This window comes from Physella acuta, unplaced genomic scaffold (assembly GCF_028476545.2).
Source record: "Physella acuta isolate Inbredline_101_S28 unplaced genomic scaffold, ASM2847654v3 ptg001162l, whole genome shotgun sequence".
Lineage (NCBI taxonomy): Eukaryota > Metazoa > Mollusca > Gastropoda > Physidae > Physella > Physella acuta.
This window is the reverse complement of record NW_026732679.1, coordinates 220,149-239,251: the sequence shown is the minus strand read 5'-3', so window position 1 is coordinate 239,251 and position 19,103 is coordinate 220,149. Positions and strand designations below refer to the sequence as shown.

The 19,103-nt window shown below is 39.9% G+C and overlaps 1 protein-coding gene and 2 non-coding genes across 3 annotated transcripts; all 3 read right to left on the bottom strand.

Moving 5' to 3' along the window:
* Window positions 1-147: 147 nt before the first annotated feature.
* Window positions 148-236, bottom strand: Trnay-gua (transfer RNA tyrosine (anticodon GUA)). The gene is given in 2 exon segments: window positions 148-183; window positions 200-236. It is a non-coding gene; the product is annotated as a tRNA-Tyr (tRNA).
* A 1,194-nt stretch (window positions 237-1,430) lies between these two features.
* On the bottom strand, window positions 1,431-1,518 carry Trnay-gua (transfer RNA tyrosine (anticodon GUA)). The gene is given in 2 exon segments: window positions 1,431-1,466; window positions 1,482-1,518. It is a non-coding gene; the product is annotated as a tRNA-Tyr (tRNA).
* Window positions 1,519-9,297: 7,779 nt separating this feature from the next.
* Window positions 9,298-18,207, bottom strand: LOC131956588 (uncharacterized). The gene is made up of 2 exons (XM_059321114.1): window positions 18,063-18,207; window positions 9,298-12,206 (listed from the first exon to the last, which is right to left on the bottom strand). Exons 1-2 carry the CDS (start codon window positions 18,146-18,148, stop codon window positions 10,253-10,255), a joined length of 2,040 nt encoding a protein of 679 aa, XP_059177097.1. The 5' UTR covers window positions 18,149-18,207; the 3' UTR covers window positions 9,298-10,252.
* Between the last annotated feature and the right edge of the window lie 896 nt (window positions 18,208-19,103).

Below are 19,103 nucleotides of genomic sequence, written 5' to 3'. Positions count from 1 at the left end.
TTGTAGTCATATATACTTAAATTTATAAAATACAAATTCAAATTAAATAGAAAAAAAGCCAACAAAAATAAACTAACATGGAACAAAATAAAGCAATGCAACCGACTGAAAGTTTTGAATTTAATTTTCTTAGATGAAAAAATAAGTTCCCGCGAACCGGATTCGAACCAGTGACCTAAGGATTGCTATATCTCTCACTCTACAGTCCTCCGCTCTACCAACTGAGCTATCGCGGGGATGTTTTATACATAGAGTTGAAAACTACAATTCAGTATAACCCAACTTCATGTTTGGGGTTATCTTCTGAAGTAAATCACTTGAAGCTGTATCGCCAATAACGAGAATATAATTCCAGGTAAGGTAAATCTGGCTTAGTGGTGGGATTTAGGGATTTAGGGAAGTTTGTATGACGCTGCGTTGTGTGTGTGTGGGGGGGGGGGGGAAGAATTAATTGCTGATAACATCTTATGTCTAACCAAAAGGGGCAAAGCCTTTTTTACTTTCTCGTATATACGAAGTATAGAGAAGCTCTTGTAATCGTGCAAAAAAAAAATCAAGATTTTTGCAAATCTCGACGTTTTACACCTCCTTGAGTCGGAAAAACATAGTTTTGCAATCTTGTCCGTATGTCTGTGTATGTGTGTGTGTGTCTGTCTGTGTGTGTTTGTCTGTAAACACGATAACTTGAGTACCGTTACCGCTATGTTGATGAAATTTCACATATAAGTATTATATCAAATTTGTAGATAAGTATCAATTTTTGAGTGATTTCCGATAAACCGAAAAGGAAGTTTTTCTACTTTGAATTGTTCAAAAGACTATAACTCGAGTACTATTTTAGATAGATAAATGAAATTTCACTTGTAACTAAAAGATGTAATTATCTGCCTTCTTATGAATTTTGAGTAATTTTCGTTGACCGGAAGTAGTAATTTAAGCTATTTCCGATTTCTCAAAAAACGCTTGTGAATTTATAAAGTACTAATAATATTCCGCACAATTATGCACATTTTGTTTGGCGTTCGCTTGGAACGCAATTCTTTTTTCTACGAGATTCCATTCTATTTTTAAAAGTTTAATTAATTAAAAATAGATTTAAAATATTGTCTATATCCCGAGTTGCCATCCTCCGTAGTGTTATATAAGAATATTCGAGAAAATTTAGGGGAGATCACTCCCGGTTTATTTTATCTTAATCTAAAAATAGACAAAATTTCTCATGTAACGAGTTTATCAGAAATTTTTAGCATACATTATTGCCTGTGATTTTAACCCAAAATAAAAAATTTAAATTGGGATCAATTGGGTCGGGTCGTCTTTAAAATAAAAATCAACTTAAAGGTGTTTTTTTTTATTTCGTTAAAGTAATTGCATATTATTATTAGTTAAACTTTAATTTGTATTTTTTTTTCTTTGGATAAGAAAAAAGTTCCCGCGAACCGGATTCGAACCAGTGACCTAAGGATCGCTATTTTAACACACTACAGTCCTCCGCTCTACCAACTGAGCTATCGCGGGCATGACCTTACCGGCGGATTATTGCTTGATTTGAAAACGTCAGTTCAGTATAATCCCATGCTAATCTCTGGGATTATCTGAGGTGAAATCTCAAATGTTAGCTTGGCCATGACGAAAATTTTAAAACCCGGTCCAATTATTTCTAATAGTAATGATAAGGCGTGGTCAACCCTGTGTTTAGATAATGATAGACAGCAAAACTTTAATTAAGCTGGAAAACCGGTTCAGAATAGACTATTTAAATATTGTAACACGTATAAAATTCAACGACTAATCAGCAAATTCAACACAAAATGTCCACTGGACTTTATAAGTCCTGTAACATCAGTAAAGGGAACTAACTACGTAAAAGTACATCTATCTAAATGTATGGATAGTTTTTCTTTGCTAATAATCCATCCTAACACCGGACGTTGGGGATGGGGGCTAGGAAAAATGGCTGAAAGAAAATCTGAGTGCGTTGACTGTTTAGGCGGGAATTTGGATGCTTAATTATTTTTTTTTAATAGTTTTACGAAACTAACAGAAAAAATCACCAGACAATTTTGGCGAGGTGATTCGATGCACGCTTTATTCATCCCTCTTGCTAAACATCAGATTATAGCTGTAGCTTTAGCTTTGGTTTGTCAAAGGGTTTCTCTATAGTAAGTCGGTAGTCCTGAACTCGTTAATCCGTAGATATATCTGAAGGTACGTGTGGCCTACTAATCAATTTAATCAAACAATTACTTCAATATAAATATAGCTGTAGCCACGGAGAGATGGCCAGGTGGTAGTTGCCATTTACTGATTTCCACATTTATAAATATGGTATGGTGTGTTCGGATGGTTGAGCAAACGACTACTAAACCGAACGTTTCGAGTTCGAATTCCTGGTTCCTATCTGTGGAGTGTGGAATGTCCCTGAATTTACCCATATTTGATGGGTACCTGACTCCCTTAAAGGGTTAAATAAAGGCGGCTAAGGTCCCTAAATTTACCCATATTTGATGGGTACCTGACTCCCTTAAGGGGTTAAATAAAGGCGGCTAAGAATAATATTGACCACACTAGGCCGAGGTCATTGAAACAGGTGAACTCTACTTCACCTGCACCGTGGGTTGTCAGGGTACTTTACTTTTATTTTTGCCTTTACTTTTTATAGATAAGGCTATATCTATACACTATGCGTAACTATATTTTATCCCTAACCACCATAAACCTTACCCTATTTCTGAAATGGTGTGTTTAGGAAATTTAAGGACATTCGGAGGACCAACAAAGATTGCTTGTTCTTAACACTTGTAACTTTTGGCTAACCTTCTCTGTACAACCAAATAACATTACAGCAAAAGTTATTTACAAAATCTCGTCTTTACATTTAAGTAACTCTGGCCGCCAATCACTGACATTGACATTGACATTGACAGTTCTTAGCGATCACGTGACACTTTATCTTTCATCGAACATGATGAGAGACCCTTCATAAAGTTAGCCGCCGAATGCTGATTGGTTGATATAAATAGACCCCGACGTCGCACAAGATTTTCTCCATTCATGTCTATCCATCCACGCAATGGAGCGTGGTTTAAATCGGTGATGCGTGTCTTGTCTGTTCAACTAGGTGACATAGGCTATACGTGCAGGCTGCTGGGCGTGGCTCCTGCCATACAGGGCGGTGTGTTGACCTTCGTTATGCTGCGTGTTGACCTTCGTTATGCTGCATGTTGACCTTCGTTATGCTGCGTGTTGACCTTCATTATGCTGCATGTTGACCTTCGTTATGCTGCGTGTTGACCTTCATTATGCTGCGTGTTGACCTTCAATATTTAATCTAATTTTTCCACACCACAGGACGCTGCTAGTAAAGAAAATATAAAAGTAAAGAATTCACTTTAGACCTAGGGATTCATTAGGCAGATGAAGTAAAGTCCACCTAGGCATATGAAGGGAAGGTATGGTAATCACTTTGCCCAGCCGCCTTTAGTTTCCCTAACGTGAGTTAGGCACCCATCAGAGCTGGGTTTACTCAGAAACGTTCTTCAGCTTTGGACCCGGATTCGAACTCGAGACGTTCGGGTTAGAAGTCCTATAACGCTGCTATTATTTCTTAATTTTTAAAATCTTGCTTGAGTGAACGCAACTTATACACTATCTTTATCTTACCCCCACTCCACTCCTTTAAGATTAAACCCCACCCCTTCACAATACTCCACATCCCCAACCTAACTTCAAATTACACACCCTCCTTATATTATTACGGCTCCCCCCATTTTCACATTACCCCCCCCCCCCCCCACACACACACACAGTCATTGATTTTGTTTTTCACAGAAAATAAAAATGCATTTGTTTTTTAATAGATAAGCCGAATTGTAAGGCTTGGGGCAAAATAAATATATCTATGTTCAAGATAATCTCTAAATGATCTGAGACATTTACGCCTGGGGCAAGTCGCACCCTCGCACCCCCTGTATTCGCCACTGATGACTCTACTGAATTTAACCGACGAATTTGATAGTTACATTTCAATACACTTTATTCACAAACGATATACTGCGTGTCATTTATGTAAAAAAAAATTCTCAGAACGCGAAAAATAAATTTTTCATTTCTAAAATCAACGGTGCGTGAAATTATGCAATAAGTGCAAGCTGTTGCGTGTTGGCGGTCTGACCGTCAGATTTATTCAGTCACCCGTGGATAGCGATGAAAAGATTTTTTTTTACATTGCGGGTCTCGGCGTTTCACTTTTTAAATTGCCGGTCGAGGGGAAATTAAATATTGGCAACGTAACTTGAAGTAATCGCAAAACTAGCAGTCGGGACTTAAGTGCTTGTGGTAAATAATAGAGTGGGTACAAAGTTGTGGGTATATGGCTGTAAGCATATAGATGTAGGCATATGGCTGTAGGCATATAGCTGTAGGCATGGCTAAAAGCATATAATTGTGGGCATATGGCTGTAGGCCTCTAGATGTAGGCATATGGCTGTAGGCAAATAGCTGTAGGCAAGGCTGAAAGCATATAACTGTAGGCATATGGCTGGGGGAATACAGCTATAGGCATATGGCTTAAGGCACATAGTAGAAATATGGCTATAAGTATTGGGCTGTAGGTAAATAGCTTTAAGCAGCTGTAGGCATATGACTGTAGGCATATAGCTGTAGGCTTCTAGCTGTAGGCATATGTCTGTAGGCGTATAATAGCTATATGGCTGTAGATGTGAGACTGTCGACTATAGCTATAGACTTACGGCTATGGGCATAAAGCTTTAGGCATACATCTCTCGGTATATAACTGTAGGCACAGGCCTGTTGGCACATAACTGTAGGCATATAGCCGTAGATATATAGCTGCAGACATATAGCTGTAGCCATATAGCTGTAGACATATGGTTGTAGACATATAGCTGCAGACATATGGCTGTAGACATATGGCTGTAGGCATATGGCTGTAGACATATGGCTGTAGGCATATAGCTGCAGACATATGATTGTAGACATATAGATGTAGACATGTGGCTGCAGGCATAAAGCTTTGGCCCATTACTGCCAGCCTGCACGAAACTGAAACACAACTTCACACAATTTTTGTTTACCTCCCCTATCTTCCTCACGTTACAACAAATATTTGTAGATCTATTTTTTTGGTCGTCATCTGATCCAATTATATAGATCAAAAGCGAACAATTCTTTCACTTCTGCTTTCGTTTATCTAACAAATTGAGCTAACAAAAGACATGGGCTGCTGGATTTTAAAGTATACTATTGACAACAACATGATATACAATTTGCATAACGTTTTTAGATATTACACAATCAGCAGATTTTTTAAATAATACTCAACCTGCTTATAAACTTAAGATTTGAGTATGTCGTTTATGTAGTTTTGAATATATAATTAAAAGTTTCACAATTTAAATATCTGAAGTATAGATTTTTAAGTATAGATTTATGTACGAAAAGATTCAAGCATTTTAATGTAAAGGTTTTGCGTGTATGGATGTTTAAAAATAAACCGGGAGTGATCTCCCTTAAACTTTCTCGAATATTCTTATATAATACACTACGGGGGATGGCAACTCGGAATATAGACAATATATTTAATCCATTTTTTATTACTTAAACTTTTTATTATAGAATAGAATCTCGTAGAAAAAAGAATTGCACACCAAGTGAACGCCAAACAAAATGTGTATAATAGTGTGGAATATTTTTAGTACTTTATAAATTCACCTTTTTTTTGAAAAACCGGAAATAGCGTAACTTACTACTTCCGGTTAACGGAAATTACTCAAAATTTGACAGAAGACAGAGAATTAGATCTTTTACTTACGTGTAAAATTATTTCATTTATCTATTTGAAATAGTACTCAAGTTATAGGCTTTTGAAAAATTAAAAGTAGAAAAAGTTCCACTTCCGGTTATTGGAATCGCTCAAAAGTTGATACAGGTCTACAAATTTGATAAAATACTTATATATGAAATTTCAACAACCTTGCTGTAACGGTACTCAAGTTGTCGTGTTTACAGACACACACACACATACACACACACACACAGACATTAGGACAAGATTGCAAAACTATGCTTTTCCGACTCAGGGAGGTGTAAAACGTCGAGATTTGTAAAAATCTCAAATTTTTTTTGCAGATTACAATACTTTCTCTATACTTCGTATATACGAGAAAGTAAAAATGGGTAAACTTTAAAAATTGTATCGACAAAGTTTTGAGTAGAAATTGCTATTAGTTTCCAGAATATCGATCACGGAGTTCTTGTAGAGCTAATCAATGTTTGTCTTACTAAAGTGAAACTTCAGGTCACAACTTAGGCTTGATGAAAATAAATAGAAATGTAGCTTTAAAAATAAATAAACAAACAATACTTCTATCAACTCACTCTCCGAAGGTAAAAAAATAAAATGATTCAAGTTTTTTTTTTGTTTAACATTTTTATTTTATTTCATAAATCATTTTATGACGTCATGATATTTACAGCACACAACAAATTATAGAAAATCATTGTAGCATTGCACATATTTTATAGCTAATTAAATACATGCACCGCATTACGTCATAAACCGGAAGTGTGATGGCCAACAAACACAATACTGAGATGTTATTTTTAGCAGCAAAAACATAAATAACACGGGGTATAGGGGTCATGTGACTATGATGTCATGACACACGTGACCAGAGCTTAACAGATCACATGACATGGCAAAGAGGAAGGGAAATGAGAAAATGTATTCAGATAGAAATTTGTGGTCGAGTGTACTTAAAAACATAAATTAAAGGGAAAGAAACCAAGTTCGATACAGCAACATGTCACGGAGTTATTTATATGGACACCGTTGGTCGTCAGGACATAAATGGTCGTCAGTAGAGGACATAAATGGTCGAATAGTAGAGGACATAAATGGTCGTCAGTAGAGGACATAAATGGTCGTCAGTAGAGGACACAAATGGTCGTCAGTAGAGGACATAAATGGTCGAATAGTAGAGGACATAAATGGTCGAATAGTAGAGGACATAAATGGTCGTCAGTAGAGGACATAAATGGTCGTCAGTAGAGGACATAAATGGTCGTCAGTAGAGGACATAAATGGTCGTCAGTAGAGGACATAAATGGTCGAATAGTAGAGGACATAAATGGTCGTCAGTAGAGGACATAAATGGTCGTCAGTAGAGGACATAAATGGTCGTCAGTAGAGGACATAAATGGTCGTCAGTAGAGGACATAAATGGTCGTCAGTAGAGGACATAAATGGTCGAATAGTAGAGGACATAAATGGTCGTCAGTAGAGGACATAAATGGTCGTCAGTAGAGGACATAAATGGTCGTCAGTAGAGGACATAAATGGTCGAATAGTAGAGGACATAAATGGTCGTCAGTAGAGGACATAAATGGTCGAATAGTAGAGGACATAAATGGTCGTCAGTAGAGGACATAAATGGTCGTCAGTAGAGGACATAAATGGTCGTCAGTAGAGGACATAAATGGTCGTCAGTAGAGGACATAAATGGTCGAATAGTAGAGGACATAAATGGTCGTCAGTAGAGGACATAAATGGTCGTCAGTAGAGGACATAAATGGTCGAATAGTAGAGGACATAAATGGTCGAATAGTAGAGGACATAAATGGTCGTCAGTAGAGGACATAAATGGTCGAATAGTAGAGGACAAAAATGGACGTCAGAAGAGGAAAAAAATGGTCGGACACAAATGGTCGTTAGTGGGGGACACGGTTGATTAAACAGCAGCCAGATCGTCTCCCCTGTGAGCGCCTCCTCATGTACATGTCAGCGGGGTGTCTCTACTGTATCTAATCCAGCGCACTTTATTTGTGCAGAGTTGCGTGCGTGCAGGGTATAGGCCAGTTGGGTAGGCGAGATATGAACTGGGGGTGGGGGTGTAATGGGAGGGGGGCATGCTTCACTATTTACATAATTACATCAAAGTAATAACCACAGGTACTGGTTTGACGTAGACTAGGACCACACACACACACACACACGTGCGCGCGCGCGCGTCGCGTCTCTTCACACTTTTCTTCACACCCTCCTCCACACATACACACCATTCCAACACCCTCCCATTCAAAGTCTTGAGAACAGTGTAGTTAGTCTAAGATTCACATTCTCTTAAATATATAATTCACATTCTCTTAAATATATAATTCACATCATCACTAATACATAGGCCCCATTCCACTTAAAACATAATTCATGTTCCATTCAATACATAACTCACATTTATCACCTTCACATTATCATGAGTAAAATATTCTCATTCCCTCAATGTAACCTACACTTCGTATTTCAACCCCAATTAATAGAAACACTCAATATATCATAAGTAGATTTTAACACTGAATATCATACCCATAATTATTTCAAAAATTGAAACAGTTATATAATTATACCATAAATTCAATTCATTAATTAACGTATGCATAAAATTATGAATCACCAGTCGTGTACTTGTACACACACAAAAAATGTTTTTAAAAATGCAACCAAAAATAAAATAGCATACACCCTCGTTGGAAATACTCCAAAAATAAAACCCATACATATTTTATTTTCTTCGTGAATAAAGAAATGACATTGTAATACTTGAATACGGCAGCCATTGAATAACAGACGAACTAGTAAGTAGGTCAACGGAAATCCCTGAGAAACACCCGTATGTTTGTGACGTCTGTTGATAGACTTGGTCGCAATCCTTAGCGGCAAACATGGTCCCAATTCTTCAAATGGCAAACAGGTCTTTATCGCGAGGTGAATGGGTTCACGTAACTGGGGTATAATGGTTTGGATTGAAATTTTATTTGGGGGGGGGGGGGGGGTGGACAGAGGCGTTGGCAGGGGGTGGGGTCTGAGGAGCTAACCATTACCCCTTATGTAAGGCTACCCCAAAAATAGCTTAAGTGTTATGCAGTGTTTCTTCCAGACTTTTTTCTCCGGGGGAGGCACTTGAAATTTTCGGGGGGCGGTAAACTTTCTTCGGGGGGGGGGGGGCGGACACTGTTAAAAGTATATATTTTCAATATAAATTATATAAATTTCATTTCGTTCGGGGGGGGGGGCGGTAAAAAAATTTCCGAAGAGATGCCTGGAAGAAACTCTGGTGTTATGGTAGCTTCAGAGATCGCTTACGGCTTTCTTTTGATTCTTGAATTTATAACATTTTGGAATGATATAAAACCACATTTTAACTTTCTGAAAATTGTGATGAAATAAGAATGAAAACAAATGTTGCCCCCCCCCCCCCCACCCCAGAACAACTACCTACCTACGCCACTGAGGGCAGTGATATGCAGTCTGACACTACGAGCCATTAAAGAATTATGTAGAGGGGACAAATCACGAGTTCATTTCTCAGATCGTTAAATGTAGATTTACATGAACATGACTGGTGGCAAAAGCTATGTACTTTTGACAGCTTATTTTAACCAGTGCTAAGTTACAATGTTGGTAAACAAGTTTTACATATTCATTCAAGAAGACTCTGAATAGAGCCACTGTCAAATTATGAAAATTGTGTTTGGTTACTGAGTCTATTTAGCTTACGCCTTGACTGTATTTTTTAAAAGTGCAAATACTAAACGAATATTTGGTTAGAAGATAATGGATGAGTTATATTAACCCTGTTGATAAGTTACCTTCTTTTGTCAAATAATTTCATTGTAAAAAAAAATCAAATATTATAGTAATAAAAATTGTTTTTGGTGATCTTTCATGGTACTAAGGTAATTTGAAGGATCTAAACACATGACTAAATGGGAGATAAAGCAATGCGTAAGTTGTAGAAGAAACTCGTGAGCACCTTGTCTAGTCTTCAAGAAGTTTGTCTTTGAGATTATGTGTATGTTATCACCGCCTCAACAAGCTATGCCTGTCTCAGTCTTTGAGATGTGTTTACTCACACATACAGTCATGATTGAGTTATTTATAGAACTATAGTTCTAGCGTCCGTAACGAATGCACCAAAAGTGCAACATGGTCATTGAACTGCACCGAAGCTCCATCTTAGATTTTCTGCACAGCAGTTGTCTAAGTTGGCAACAAAGTTGAGCTGAAATAAATATTACCACCGGATGTGTTTGTTCACATGAACTGATCTTGTCAGATATAGATTTCAATGCGTGAGTTTTTTAGTTGACCAGATTAAGGTTTAAAATTGATTGCAAAAACCCATGTATGATTATCCCCAGGATATTCAAGTCTACGATGCTACTTTCGTTTTCGTCACAACAAACTTCCGGCGTGTCTTTCTTTTTGTTTATTCCTAACTAGGTCCAGCATTTCCAGTTCGTCCGTAGCCAACAACTTACAGTCCTCGTTTTCTACTGTGAACGATTCCGACCACTGACTGTCCGGAACTCGCAGTTCCGATTCCCGGAAACGCTCGGGCTCGCTGGCCACGTTTTCGCAGAAACTGGCGACGTCTTTGAGGATGACTTTCAGCATCTCGACCTCCCCGGCGAAATCCGGTGGTTGGTTTTGAACCTCCTTGACCAGGAGAGCTTTGAAGTGGTCGTAGAGGGCGTGGTCCACGGGGGAGTAGAGCTTGTGGTTCTTGACGTCGTCCTCGTTGAACTTGACGTTCGTCTTCCACGGCAGGTGCAGCGTCTGCTCTCGCATCGCCTCCGTGCGGGTGTTGGCGCGCAGGTACAGGACGTCCTTGACCCTCCAGCGCAGCATCCGGCGCATGAGCACCAGCGACTCTTCGAACATGTCGACCACCATGACGAGGTCAAAGTTCTCCTCCGTGACCTTGACGAACTTCCGGACGAAATCCTCCCGGTGTTTGTCGTTTTCCAGGTTCCACATAGGGAACCCGAAATCCGCGGACATCCGGTTGTTGATGTACGTCACGCCGTAATCGTATTTCGGAACATCCGCGTATTTTAAAGGGTTTTCCAGGAATCCCCGGATAGGGTTTCTTGGATGGTCTAGAGCGATTTGAACTAAGAGCGGTCTCTTGTGCGTATTGAGATAATAGTTAAAGGCAGAGACGAATTGCTCGAAGGGTTCCCGAACGATCCCGATGTAGACGGTTCTGTCCGGAGATTTCAGATACTTGGAGATCTGCGCGCGGTTGTACACTAAGTGACTACACACAAGGTTGAACTTGAGGTCTTGTGGGTAGGGCAACAGCACTTCCGGTTTGATGATTGACCCCGTTTCGGTGATGATGTTTGAGTTTTTCGGCAGCATGACGTCAAGTTGTCGGGAGATGGCGAACCGCATGAAGATGTTGTAGACGGTGGTGCTGGCTGCTTTGTGCACCTTCAGGAACACAACGTCGTGAACTTCTGAACCGGCTTCCCGGCGTGTTCGTGCCGGCTTAAACCGTGGAGCTTCCGGCACGGGCGTTTGGGGATGCGCAATGGAATTATTGAATTTCCGCTGAACGTTTTCAATGTTTATATTTTTCGAACCAGGTTCGACCTCGGAGTTCGTGTTTTTGACGAACCCCATGTGTTTTTTAGCCTTGTCTTGCGACAGGCCACCGTCGTTGTTGTTGCTGTCGATGATGTTGTTGTTGCTGTTGACGTTGTTACGACCAGGATTTTCTGTCCTATCGACATGAACAACAATCGTCGTGATGTAGTTGCTAAAAAATTGTCTATTCTTCGTATTCCCTTCTTGTCTAAGGCTACGCCATAACCTTCCCGTAGTGTTTGCTTGCACAACAAAATTACGGAGTTTATTTCGTCTTTTTAAATTCATATTGTTCAGATTTCGATTTTTCGCACCGCTTCTTTTATTTCTAAAATAAATTCTATTTTTAACATCGCCCTCGTTTAAATTATTTTCATTCTTGGGGAAGTTCTCAGAACGAGGCTTCCCTTCTTTATCCGCAACGACGTCATCGTACCTCAAGTTGAACTCCGACCTCTGCGCATCGGCTGCCCGGTAATCAAAGTCCCCGGGTTGAAGGTCATTGACCTCATCGTGTTCCATCATCTGCAGGATGTTCCCGTCCTGGCCTATCTCCCGGGTCGGGCCCGTGGGGTCAGCGACTGACTCGACCACGTCCACCCACACGGGGAAAGGTGCCTCGTTCTTAACCTTGAGCAGGTAGGTTTTGGTGTGCTCGAAGGGGATGTAGGTGTCCCGGGTGTGGGGGAGGCTGGAGATCATGCCGAATGAGCAGATCATGAAGAGGACTAGCATGATGGGGAGCAGGACGGACCTGGGGAGAGAGATAGAAACACAACGTGTTAGATTTTAGGTCTGTGTTCGAAACCTACAGTACAATTAAATCTTATATTATGATCATTTTTGTTTTATTTTATGAGGTTCTTTAACAGTTTTTAATATTGAAAAACAAAATAAAATTATGTTAAATACACACACACACATATACAAGAAATTCTGTTAAATGCAAGTACACACAAGAATTTCTGTTAAGAATAAGAAAATGTTCAAATATTTTTTTCGACGAGAAGCAAATAAAGAAATGCCAATTAAATCTTACATTAGTCATTATGATAATTTTTATTTTATTTTGTGAGGTTCTTTAACAGTTTTTAATATTGAAAAATAATAAAATTCTTTTAAATGCAAGTAGGCCTACACACAAGAATTTCTGTTAAGAATAAGACAATGTTCAAAATTTTTTTTCAACGAAGACCAAAGAAAAAAATGCCATTGTGCTGGCCCAGTATAATCAAATTCCATTATTTTTAACTAAGCTTCATATTTTATTAAAAAAAATAATTTTAAAAAATAATTTTAAAAAAATAATTTTAAAAAAGATTGTCTTCTTTAGCTCTTTAGATGCTGTCTGTTTGACATAGTACACATTATGTCTATCTGATAGTAAAAAAAATGTGAAGTGTTATCGTGGATCTGTTTCTATCATTTTGACAAATGAAGGGGTGCTGGGTGCCAAAATTAAGCCTAGCACTCTATTTTCGGACAGTTTATCCAACGAATCGAACAAGTCCTTCTGGTTAGCAGTTAGGAGATCCACCACTTGATCAAGACGTTCCATTTGTTTGGTTTTACTGCTTGATATTTATTCGCAACCATACAATGTATTTTTTCAGAACATACTGGACACCAAATTTTATAAAAAATGTATTAATATTCACCTGTGCTTGTAGTGTAAGGTGACAAATATAACCTTAATTCGGAAAGCCCGAAAATTTACAAAAAGTCTTATTAAACTTTTTATAATGAATTTATTGAAGAGGTTTTTAATAAATTGTTTAAGGGATTTTCTTTTAACAAGTAAAAATAAAAACTGGATTTTAAAGGTTGATGAAGGTTTGTTTGTTTGTTTTTTTTTCTTAAAAAAAGATTATTTTTAAGGGGTAAATTTTTTTCTCGAAAAAAAAAAAGCTGTTGTCTCTACCGGCGTATTGATTCTCACAATGAGCCCAGTTATTTCCCCTAGGGTTGTATGCAAGCGAAAAGCCCGAGAAACCCACTTGTTCGTAATTCCCACAGCACAAAGAGCCCTCGGTGACGTCACATACAGGTGATCTCGGTACGGAGGTTTTGTGTGGGGGACCCGGGGATCTCTTACAGCTGTAGGCGGCGCTGTTCGTTGGGGGACGGGTGGGGGTGGGGTAGGGGGACATTATGCGCTTCATTCGGTTAATCTCGAGGACATTGAAGGATTTTTTTTTTCCAGATTATTCCTGGGCATAAAAATGACAGTTCGTTTTTAGAGTAAGGGTTTATGTTAGGCTTTTATTTAGCTCCGGTTAGGAAAAAGACGATTGTCCTGTTAGGGTTAGGCTAAGGGAAGGGTCTGCTTATGTTCTTGCTATCTAGGCCATAAGCTAGGGTTGGAAAAATGACGTTTGTATTGTTAGGGTTAGGGTTTGCGTTATGTTTTAGTTAGCTAGCGTTGGAAAAATGACGGTTGTTTTGCTAAGATTAAGTTCTATAACTATTGTTATGTCGTGGGTAAAGGGAGATTTTGTCTCAAGGTTAGGATCAGGGTTAGATTTTATATCTGACAACTTTACATTGGTGAAAGGGGGTGTAGATTAAGTAGAGTACTTGTATTTCTATAAGTGCTACCTGTATGTAGATTGTAAACATGAAACAGCTTTCATCCCCGCCCCGGGTACACACATATTCCCTTACACCCCCCCCTGCCCCTCAACACCATCGTCAGCCAGTGGCGTAGGCAGGGGGGGGGGGGTTAGGGGGGGTCATACTAAATGTCAGTAGCGTAGCGAGGGGGGAGGGACATATGTCCCCGGGCTCCGACCTTAGGGGGCGCCAAAATGGGTTGGAAAAATAAATTGAAAGGTTGAGGGGGGTGCAAATCGAAAGTTTGAGGGGGGGGGTGCAAATCAAAAGTTTGTCCCCGGGTAAAAATTGGACCCCCCCCCCCCCCATTGAGACGATCCTGGCTAAGCCACTGTCGTGAGCTTCTGAGAGGAAGGCCAGAATTTAGCCGGAAAATTTAACCGGAAAACCGGCCTTGAGCTATTGACATTAGCAAACTTAATATTGTAAACATTTGAAAAAATATACAGCCGAACGATAATAAAATTGTATTTCAAACATTCCAAGACTGGATCGAATTCCCAGAAGTTCGATCCTTGATCTCTGATGATCTATGTCACCAATAGATCGAACGTTGACGTGTTGTCAACATAACGTTTGATACTGACGTCAGATTCTAGTTGGACACAATTTGAAATTTTTGATAAATGTGTCTCTAGGACCCCCGGAGAGATTTAATATAGGAGATAAGGAACCAAATGGAACAAAAGGATTTGCTAGAGGCGTCAGGGGTTTCAGGAGCTTGGCATGTCTTATCTTCGTCCGCAACTCCAGGGTATTCTTGACAGACAGATATATATATATATATATATATATATATATATATATATACATATATATATATATATACATATATATATATATATATACATATATATATATATATATATACATATATATATATATATACATATATATATATATACATATATATATACATATATATATATACATATACATATATATATATATATATATATATATATATATATATATATATATATATATATATATATATATATATATATATATATATATATAAAAGATCTTTTAAAATGGCCTCGGTTTATTTGACTAGGTGTAGATCATGTTGGATTAACAGCCGATTCCGTGACATAATTAATTAGTGCCAGTGGCTTAGGATTAATCTCAGATTTAGGGCTTATCTCTAGCCGTGACTGTTGTAGCTGGTGGTGTATCACGTGATTCCCGGTCCTTACTACGTGTGGAGGATCAGCGTAATGTATGACATACTAACCGCAGTTGTAGATAAGACAGGGTGGGGTGGGGGGTTGGGGGGGGTTGAAAGGTCACAATTCTCCAGGTGAAATTTTCTCGAAAAATCACCAGTTGTCTAGTTAAAGAAGGAATCCCTATCTTTGTATTGTGTTTGTCTATACTATAGGGCTTGGTATCTAGTTAAAGATAGGATAGCTAGCTCTGTATTTTCTATGTCTATATTGTAGGACTTGGTATCTAGTTAAAGATAGGATCGCAAGCTCTGTATTGGTATCTAGTTAAAGAAGGAATCTCTAAAGAATCCCTAGTTCTGTATTGTGTTTGTCTATAAAGTAGGGTTTGGTGTTGTCACATTACTTTAGGTACAGCGGTGGGTTCAATCATCGTTGGTTGTCTACTTACTGCTTTGTAGCAGCGTGTGACTCTTTAGTGACTAAATGTGACTCTTTAGTGACTGAATATGTTTTTAAGGACTAAATGTGACTTTTTAGTGACTAAATGTGACGCTTTTTTTTTAAAACAGCAACAGTGATTATATTAAAAGATTATACATACATTAGGTGACAATGCTGTCTCAATTATAAAAGGTGGACGAAATCAAATAGAGCTTATTGTGTAAATGCTTTAATGTCCCCGTGTATATCATAGTCATGTACAGATTGGATTGCTAACTTTTGGGCTACAACGTTAAGTTTGTCTTGTAGCCTATGTTTGTGGGACGGGGATAGATTATGTCTACTGGGGAGTTGGTGTACCGGTGTGAGGTGTATTTGATCTCCAGACCCGTGAATACGGCATACACACCCTGTCTAATTACGAGCACACACTGCACCACCAACCAGTCTACTGACAACCACACACTGCACCACCAACCAGTCTACTGACAACCACACACGACACCACCAACCAGTCTAAAGACAACCACACACGACACCACCAACCAGTCTAAAGACAACCACACACGACACCACCAACCAGTCTACTGACAACCACACACGACACCACCAACCAGTCTAAAGACAACCACACACGATACCACCAACTAGTTTAATGACAACCACACACGACACCACCAACCAGTCTAATGACAACCACATACGGCACCACCAACCAGACTAATGACAACCACACGACACCACCAACCAGTCTAATGACAACCACACGGCACCACCAACCAGTCAAAGGACAACCACACGGCACCACCAACCAGTCTAATGACAACCACACGGCACCACCAACCAGTCTAATGACAACCACACGACACCACCAACCAGTCTAATGACAACCACACGGCACCACCAACCAGTCAAAGGACAACCACACGGCACCACCAACCAGTCTAATGACAACCACACGGCACCACCAACCAGACTAATGACAACCACACGGCACCACCAACCAGACTAATGACAACCACACGGCACCACCAACCAGACTAATGACAACCACACGACACCACCAACCAGTCTAATGACAACCACACGGCACCACCAACCAGTCAAAGGACAACCACACGGCACCACCAACCAGTCTAATGACAACCACACGGCACCACCAACCAGACTAATGACAACCACACGGCACCACCAACCAGACTAATGACAACCACACGGCACCACCAACCAGACTAATGACAACCACACGGCACCACCAACCAGACTAATGACAACCACACGGCACCACCAACTAGTCTAATGACAACCACACGGCACCACCAACCAGACTAATGACAACCACACGGCACCACCAACCAGACTAATGACAACCACACGGCACCACCAACTAGTCTAATGACAACCACACGGCACCACCAACCAGTCTAATGACAACCATACGCGGCACCACCAACTAGTCTAATGACAACCACACGGCACCACCAACCAGACTAATGACAACCACACGGCACCACCAACCAGACTAATGACAACCACACGGCACCACCAACTAGTCTAATGACAACCACACGGCACCACCAACCAGACTAATGACAACCACACGGCACCACCAACCAGACTAATGACAACCACACGGCACCACCAACTAGTCTAATGACAACCATACACGGCACCACCAACCAGACTAATGACAACCACATGCCACTACCAATCAATTTAATGACCACATACAGCACTACCCCCCAGTCTAATGACAACCACATGACATCACCAACCAGTCTAATGACAACCACACGGCACCACCAACCAGTCTACCGACAACCACATGACACCACCAACCAGTCTAAGGACAACCACATAGCACCAACGGTCTAAACCCGACTATTCAGTACGACCAAGAACGTTCAAACAATTAAGCCAAACAATCTAAGAAGCGCCACTAATTATGAACACAACACCACCAGTGCTGATTGGACCGTCAACCCCCGGACTAAACCATTCATCTGTCGAGTGCTTTTAGAGTTCAGGGGACGTAAAAACATACAGCGAGACCATAAGTATCGGACATTCATAAAACACAATGAACACTGGTTTATGTCTAAAACTACATCTATAAGGCGATCTCTATTGCTTTTATAAATGATAATCTCTTAATTCATATCGCTGTATCGTGATTATCAAGTTAAGTAATGTCGCATTCGTTTGCGTTTATTAGACTAACTCTATCAAAACACAAATAATATACAGTGAATTGTTCTATTTCCATCCACAAATTTGTAAAATAATATAATCGGCTTTTAAAATAATCACAATATATCAGGGTACAGTGTACTTTTATAGAGATAATTAATCACTTTAATTATAAGTAAAAAGCGTTGTCCTACCTTTTCCAGAAATTATTCGAAAAATATTTCCGCGGTGAACGTAATTTAGCCGCCATAGGCCGTATGTGTTTCTTTAGCCAGGGCATGTCGTAATGGATGTCACATACAGTCGCAAGTGCCGCTACATTTCCTATGACGGATTCCTCCACTGATATCTATTTTTATACCGTCCGGGTTTCAGGGGCGTGGCTTAAGTAGGTCGAGAAAATGGGTCACAATGACGAACCAACGTCTTGGAGAATTGTTTTTTTTTTTTTTTTTTTTTTTTTTTTTTTTTTTGTAATTAATATAATTTAAAGTTTCGTTAAAATCGTGTATTAGATTTGGATTAGATAAAATGAAGGTACGTGTAATTTATGAAGTTGTAGATCTAGGTACGTGCGCCGCCGTTGAAGTGAACGAAACATCCAGCCTAGTTGTTGTGTTGTATCAGAGGCGGGGTTTGTGACGTCGACACTGGTCTAAAGAAAAGTGCTTCTATAGACCACACACCACTGATTTTCTAGGCTGTTTATGGTCTATTTTTGGCAGGTTTTTTTTTTCTCATGAGAGACGCTATAAGAATGTGTCGTTGAATGGTGTAGGTGTGGGTTAGGGTGTGTGGGGTGTGGATGTACGGTAAGGGTGTGGGGTGTGGGTTAAGGTACATGCGGGTGTGTCTGGGTTAAGGGGTTTTGGTAGTAAGAATACGTGGGTATGGCTTTAGGTTAGGGTAGAGGGTGTGGGTTGGGGTAGAGGGGTGGGTTCGGGTAGGGTAGAGGGGTGGGTTAGGGTAGAGGGGTGGGTTAGGGTAAAGGGGTGGGTTAGGGTAGAGGGGTGGGTTAGGGTACAGGGGTGGGTTAGGGTACAGGGGGTGTGTTAGGGTAGAGGGGTTGGTTAGGGTAGAGGGATGGGTTAGGGTTAGGGGGTGGGTTAGGGTAGAGGGGGTGGGTTAGGGTAGAGGGGTGGGTTAGGGTAGAGGGGTGGGTTAGGGTAGAGGGGTGGGCTAAGGTAGAGGGGTGGGTTAGGGTAGAGGGGGTGGGTTAGGTTAGAGGGGTGGGT

What these genes read in the sequence shown, in the direction of transcription:
- LOC131956588 (XM_059321114.1), bottom strand. Translation starts at nt 18,148, where the DNA reads ATGCCCTGGCTAAAGAAACACATACGGCCTATGGCGGCTAAATTACGT. An exon ending in TCGAATAATTTCTGGAAAAG is followed by an intron (nt 12,207 to 18,062) that starts GTAGGACAACGC and finishes CTCTCTCCCCAG; the next exon opens with GTCCGTCCTGCTCCCCATCA.